Source organism: Oncorhynchus tshawytscha, linkage group LG10 (assembly GCF_018296145.1).
Source record: "Oncorhynchus tshawytscha isolate Ot180627B linkage group LG10, Otsh_v2.0, whole genome shotgun sequence".
Lineage (NCBI taxonomy): Eukaryota > Metazoa > Chordata > Actinopteri > Salmoniformes > Salmonidae > Oncorhynchus > Oncorhynchus tshawytscha.
This window is the reverse complement of record NC_056438.1, coordinates 83,574,980-83,582,326: the sequence shown is the minus strand read 5'-3', so window position 1 is coordinate 83,582,326 and position 7,347 is coordinate 83,574,980. Positions and strand designations below refer to the sequence as shown.

The 7,347-nt window shown below is 46.5% G+C and overlaps 1 protein-coding gene across 7 annotated transcripts in view; it reads right to left on the bottom strand.

Moving 5' to 3' along the window:
* Positions 1 to 310: 310 nt before the first annotated feature.
* mfsd12a (major facilitator superfamily domain containing 12a) overlaps positions 311 to 7,347 on the bottom strand; it is a 32,087-nt gene continuing 25,050 nt past the window's right edge. For 4 of the 7 annotated variants that reach the window (XM_042329261.1, XM_042329256.1, XM_042329257.1 and 1 more), the window contains 3 exons: positions 5,400 to 5,530; positions 5,137 to 5,226; positions 311 to 2,143 (listed from right to left, as the gene is read on the bottom strand). In XM_042329261.1, coding sequence (XP_042185195.1) covers positions 5,181 to 5,226; positions 5,400 to 5,530 — 177 coding nt within the window. In that variant the 3' untranslated portion in view covers positions 311 to 2,143; positions 5,137 to 5,180. The remainder of the gene's footprint in view (positions 2,144 to 5,136; positions 5,227 to 5,399; positions 5,531 to 7,347) is intronic. The other 3 variants (XM_042329260.1, XM_042329259.1, XM_042329262.1) reach the window with 2 other exon arrangements.

Here is a 7,347-nt window from a genome sequence, read left to right as displayed (position 1 = left end):
GAAGGGTTAGGGAGGGGCAGGGTGAGAGGGAGGGGAAGGGTGAAAGGCAGGGGAAGGGTGAGAGGGAGATGCAGGGTGAGAGGGAGGGAGGGGCAGGGTGAGAGGGAGGGAGGGGCAGGGCGAGAGGGAGGGAGGGCAGGGCGAGAGGGAGGGGGAGGTGCAGGGCGAGAGGGAGGGAGGTGCAGGGCGAGAGGGAGGGGCAGGGTGAGAGGGGCCCTCCTTTCCCACTAACCAATAAAATGCTGTTTGTGTTCATGTGGAGAATTATTCTAGAAACTCTGACAAGGTAGACAAACAAACACACAGTGTATGACAGTAGTATGAAATGTGTTTAATATACTTCCCAGAGAATGAGCAAAAACAGAGACATGAACAGTAGGGGGGGAAAAAAAGTCACTTCACAATATATTGGAAATAAAAAGCAATGAATACAAAACAATTTTTCAAGAGATAAAATGGTTTTCCTATAAGGCAGTTTCCTAGTCACCCTGTGCAAAATGTTTCCCCCATAGAATTAGAATGATTCTACTCTAATGATTCTAGTTCTATTGTTTGAGACGAATCATCTGTCTGTCCAGTAACCTGAATATCACCCAGGAAATATATTATACTATTCATATATACTGAACAAAAATATATATAACCACAACATGTAAAGAGTTGGTCCTATGTTTCATGAACTGAAATAAAAGATCCCAGAAATGTTCCATACGCACAAAATATGATTTATATCTAATTTTGAGCACAATGTGTTTTACATCCCTGTTAGTGAGCATTTCTCCTTCGCCAAGGACCACCCACGGCTGTTCCCCTACGCAGTCATGTGAGATCCATAGATTAGGCCCTAACGAAGTCATATGACCAGTAGCTCAGTAAAACGGTTGCGTTTATATTGTTGCTCAGTTTTTATTCCATTCAGTTTATCCATATTGCAAGGTATCCCTTTTCACAATCCTGATTCGTTTTAATGTAATAATGCCCCCATAAATCCTTATTTTACTTGCAATGCAAATGACATTAGAACATGTAATCAAACACACACAGCATGATGTGGTTTAAAGCAACACAACGTCATATTATTACTACAACACTCAATGACTACCACACTGGAACAAAACACACAATAGTTACATTGACGAAGACAACTTACCTCCAAACAAAAGCTGTTCTGATGACACGTCACCTCCCACTGGGCAGACGGCCATTCAACGTCTATTCCACGTTGGTTCCAAGGCATTTCATTGAAATGACGTGGAAACAACGCTGATTGAACCAGTGTGTGCCCAGCGGGCTGTAATCAGCATAATGTATTGTTTTTGGACATTCACAACAGATGGTATAATAGTGTATTATCGGACTTTCTCAAGAGGGGTGTACGTATTCTTTTCTCAAGAGGTGTATGTACGTATTCTGGACCCGTGTGTGTCAGTGTAGATATGTACTCAATCATTTCGGCACTGTTGAACTGAATCAGCCAACTGAATCAACCCACTGAATCAGCTCACTGAATCAGCCAACTGAATCAAGCCACTGAATCAGCTCACTGAATCAAGCCACTGAATCAGCTCACTGAATCAGCCAACTGAATCAACCAACTGAATCAACCAACTGAATCAACTGCAGTATGACTGTGAGAAGGTGCTGATTGAGAGAGAGACAATGGACTGCTACTGTATAAACTCCCTCATGTTGATTGTTAAGTTGACAGTAATGTTGTACACTGAATTGACCCAACTCCCCTACAGTACAGAACAGCTACTGGTCAGGTCCAGAAGGAAAGTCTTGATTCTTTCAGAGGAATACTGCTAGTCCAGTTGGCTGTTTGTGAACACTACGGTGAGATGACTTTTCAGTCTAAAATGTTGGTTGTTCCAGTTGAGAGTTTTAAGATGCCTGAGGGAGTCCTGGAGAGGCCACAGAGCTAAACTATAATCCCTGAAGAGACAGGCTGGGTTCTGCAGTGGTTATTCACCCAGGGATAAGCTGGCTGGTCTCTACTACAGTAGAGCAGGGTCCAGGTAACTGTCAGCCATACCTCTGCCAACCGTAGTTCCTTAGTTGACCGTTGGTCTAGGCTGGTAAGAGTTGTCCTCAGAGATGTCCTGATCCTCGCTGCCCATCAGACCTGAGATGTAAGGCAGACCTGCAGAGAGACAGAGGGACAGAGACACAGAGGGACATGTCAATCATAACAAATACCTTGATATTCACACGTTGACACCAGCCAGACACTCTTAAGTAGTCATTCAGTGAATCGGGAAGTTAGTTGAAAAGTGTCGTCTATTTTTTTTATTAGGATCAATCAATTAACTGTCCAACCAAACATCATTTACCATCAAATGAAAGGAAATGGATACACTGGATCAAGAACTGACAGAGCTGGACAGAAAATAACTCCTCATTCAGTATAGTGATAGACATCAAAAAATAAAAAATAACACATCAAAAGACATCAAAAATAACAACGATTTGGAAATGAATCTGGTCTCCATAATAATATTATGATAGTCATTCATTACAGTTCAATCCTATTATTATAATAGTCATTCATTACAGTTCTGAGAACTTATATCATCCACCATTTGATCCAATCAAACATACTGATGCTGAATGTAATTGTAAATTGAGAATTTTTAAAAATCACTTTTATTTTAATATGATAAGGCCGACACAGGCCCCTCACCGCCAGACCTACCGGCCCCTCACCGCCAGACCTACCGGCCCCTCACCGCCAGACCTACCGGCCCCTCACCGCCAGACCTACCGGCCCCTCACCGCCAGACCCCTCACCGCCAGACCCCCTCACCGCCAGACCTCACCGCCAGACCTACCGGCCCTCACCGCCAGACCTACCGGCCCCTCACCGCCAAACCCCCTCACCGCCAGACCTACCGGCCCCTCACCGCCAGACCTACCGGCCCCTCACCGCCAGACCTACCGGCCCCTCACCGCCAAACCTACCGGCCCCTCACCGCCAAACCTTCCACCTCAGTCAGGGCCAACCTTCCACCTCAGTTAGGGCCAACCTTCCACCTCAGTCAGGGTCAACCTTCCACCTCAGTCAGGGTCAACCTTCCACCTCAGTCAGGGTCAACCTTCCACCTCAGTCAGGGTCACCCTTCCACCTCAGTCAGGGTCAACCTTCCACCTCAGTCAGGGTCAACCTTCCACCTCAGTCAGGGTCAACCTTCCACCTCAGTCAGGGTCAACCTTCCACCTCAGTCAGGGTCAACCTTCCACCTCAGTCAGGGTCAACCTTCCACCTCAGTCAGGGTCAACCTTCCACCTCAGTCAGGGTCAACCTTCCACCTCAGTCAGGGTCAACCTTCCACCTCAGTCAGGGCCAACCTTCCACCTCAGTTAGGGCCAACCTTCCACCTCAGTTAGGGCCAACCTTCCACCTGAGGTAGGCCAACCTTCCACCTGAGGTAGGCCAACCTTCCACCTGAGGTAGGCCAACCTTCCACCTGAGGTAGGCCAACCTTCCACCTGAGGTAGGCCAACCTTCCACCTGAGGTAGGCCAACCTTCCACCTGAGGTTGGTCAATCCATATTTGCCCTAAAAATTGTCAAAGACCCCAGCCACCCCAGTCGTAGACTGTTCTCTCTACTACCGCATGGCAAGCAGTACCGGAGCACCAAGTCTAGGACAAAAAGGCTTCTCAACAGTTTTTACCCCCAAGCCATAAGACTCCTGAACAGGTAACCTATGGTTACCCGCACTATTTGCATTGTGATCCCCCCCAACCCCTCTTTTTACGCTGCTGCTACACTTTGTTTATCATATATGCATAGTCACTTTAACTATACACTCATGTACATACTACCTCAATCAGCCTGACTAACAGGTGTCTGTCTAGAGCCTCGCTACTAACGGGTGTCTGTCTAGAGCCTCGCTACTAACGGGTGTCTGTCTAGAGCCTCGCTACTAACGGGTGTCTGTCTAGAGCCTCGCTACTAACGGGTGTCTGTCTAGAGCCTCGCTACTAACGGATGTCTGTCTAGAGCCTCGCTACTAACGGGTGTCTGTCTAGAGCCTCGCTACTAACGGGTGTCTGTCTGGAGCCTCGCTACTAACGGGTGTCTGTCTAGAGCCTCGCTACTAACGGGTGTCTGTCTAGAGCCTCGCTACTAACAGGTGTCTGTATAGAGCCTCGCTACTAACGGGTGTCTGTATAGAGCCTCGCTACTAACGGGTGTCTGTATAGAGCCTCGCTACTAACGGGTGTCTGTCTAGAGCCTCGCTACTAACGGGTGTCTGTCTAGAGCCTCGCTACTAACGGGTGTCTGTCTAGAGCCTCGCTACTAACGGGTGTCTGTCTAGAGCCTCGCTACTAACGGGTGTCTGTCTAGAGCCTCGCTACTAACGGGTGTCTGTCTAGAGCCTCGCTACTAACGGGTGTCTGTATAGAGCCTCGCTACTAACAGGTGTCTGTATGTAGCCTTGCTACTAACGGGTGTCTGTCTAGAGCCTCGCTACTAACGGGTGTCTGTCTAGAGCCTCGCTACTAACGGGTGTCTGTCTAGAGCCTCGCTACTACGGGTGTCGGGTGTCTGTCTAGAGCCTCGCTACTAACGGGTGTCTGTCTAGAGCCTCGCTACTAACGGGTGTCTGTCTAGAGCCTCGCTACTAACGGGTGTCTGTATAGAGCCTCGGGTGTCTGCTACTAACGGGTGTCTGTCTAGAGCCTCGCTACTAACGGGTGTCTGTCTAGAGCCTCGCTACTAACGGGTGTCTGTCTAGAGCCTCGCTACTAACGGGTGTCTGTCTAGAGCCTCGCTACTAACGGGTGTCTGTATAGAGCCTTGCTACTAACGGGTGTCTGTATAGAGCCTCGCTACTAACGGGTGTCTGTATAGAGCCTCGCTACTAACGGGTGTCTGTATAGAGCCTTGCTACTCTTTTTTCAAAATGTCTTTCTACTGTTCGTTTTATTTCTTTACACACACACACACATTTTTTTTTGGCACCTTTGGTTAGAGCCTGTAAGTAAGCATTTCACTGTAAGGTCTACACCTGTTGTATTCGGCGGCGCACGTGACAAATAAACTTTGATTTGATTTGAAATTTGATATTTACTTGATTTGATTTAGATTTGTTTAGTAAATGTTATAAGGCCCAGCACCAGCACTAACCCCTAACACTAGCACAATCACCCTGCCCCGCTTCCTGAGTGTAGTTAGGGTTGTCTATGTTCTCCTTGTGTTGGTTCTTCTTGCCAGAGTCTGGAAGGAAAAACAGCACCACACCTGAAAGCATTAGGGTTGAAGCCAGGTTTAAAACACATCTACTGACATACTGGACGGACACTAGCCCTTCGGTAGGCTAAAAAGAGATCCTGAAAAACAATAATATCAGAGTTTACTTTATAGTTCTAATGTAATGTGATGAAACTCACGGCGGACAATCCTGATAGGCCAGACAAGGATGGTACAGAGACTGAGAGCTGCTATGACGGCCACGCCCCCTGTTGCTATGACCATGACATAGTGGTAGTACCACACACACGCTGGACAGCAGACCTGAGAACTGATGGACAGAGAGAAAGAGAGAAAGAGAGAGAGAAAGAGAGAGAGAAAGAGAGAAAAGAAAGAAAAGAAAAGAAAGAAAGGAGTTTACTACAGAATAATTTCTATTGATTTCTTCATTTCTATTGATAAACTTGGTGGATCAAGATGTAGTCTAGGGTCTATTCACAACACAGGTGAGTACATATGTAGTCTAGGGTCTATTCACAACACAGGTGAGTACATATGTAGTCTAGGGTCTATTCACAACACAGGTGAGTACATATGTAGTCTAGGGTCTATTCACAACACAGGTGAGTACATATGTAGTCTAGGGTCTATTCACAACACAGGTGAGTACATATGTAGTCTAGGGTCTATTCACAACACAGGTGAGTACATATGTAGTCTAGGGTCTATTCACAACACAGGTGAGTACATATGTAGTCTAGGGTCTATTCACAACACAGGTGAGTACATATGTAGTCTAGGGTCTATTCACAACACAGGTGAGTACATATGTAGTCTAGGGTCTATTCACAACACAGGTGAGTACATATGTAGTCTAGGGTCTATTCACAACACAGGTGAGTACATATGTAGTCTAGGGTCTATTCACAACACAGGTGAGTACATATGTAGTCTAGGGTCTATTCACAACACAGGTGAGTACATATGTAGTCTAGGGTCTATTCACAACACAGGTGAGTACATATGTAGTCTAGGGTCTATTCACAACACAGGTGAGTACATATGTAGTCTAGGGTCTATTCACAACACAGGTGAGTACATATGTAGTCTAGGGTCTATTCACAACACAGGTGAGTACATATGTAGTCTAGGGTCTATTCACAACACAGGTGAGTACATATGTAGTCTAGGGTCTATTCACAACACAGGTGAGTACATATGTAGTCTAGGGTCTATTCACAACACAGGTGAGTACATATGTAGTCTAGGGTCTATTCACAACACAGGTGAGTACATATGTAGTCTAGGGTCTATTCACAACACAGGTGAGTACATATGTAGTCTAGGGTCTATTCACAACACAGGTGAGTACATATGTAGTCTAGGGTCTATTCACAACACAGGTGAGTACATATGTAGTCTAGGGTCTATTCACAACACAGGTGAGTACATATGTAGTCTAGGGTCTATTCACAACACAGGTGAGTACATATGTAGTCTAGGGTCTATTCACAACACAGGTGAGTACATATGTAGTCTAGGTCTATCACAACACAGGTGAGTGTATGAAGTCTAGGTTATTGAGCTTATTTTGGTCTATTTCACAAGACATGTCATGTTAGTGGAGTCTATTCAGTCAACCCAGAGCTAGCAGTGAGTTTGGAGTACATGATTTCCAGACACCCAGGGCTCAGTGAGTTAGTGGAGCTCACAACACAGGTGATGCAGTCTCCAACACAGGCTAGCAGTGAGTTAGTGGAGCTAAGATGTGTCTAGCCCAGACCCAGGCTAGCAGTGAGTTAGTGGAGCTACAGATGATGCAGCCCAGACTCCCAGTACAGGCTAGCAGTGAGTTAGTGGAGCTAACATGATGCAGCCCAGACTCCCAGTACAGGCTAGCAGTGAGTTAGTTAGTGGAGTGGAGCTAAGGCTAGCATGATGCAGACTCCCAGACTCCCAGGCTAAGATGATGCAGCAGTGAGTTAGTGGAGCTAACATGATGCAGTCCAGACTCCCAGTACAGGCTAGCAGTGAGTTAGTGGAGCTAAGATGATGCAGCCCAGACACCCAGGCTAGCAGTGAGTTAGTGGAGCTAAGATGATGCAGCCCAGACTCCCAGGCTAGCAGTGAGTTAGTGGAGCTAACATG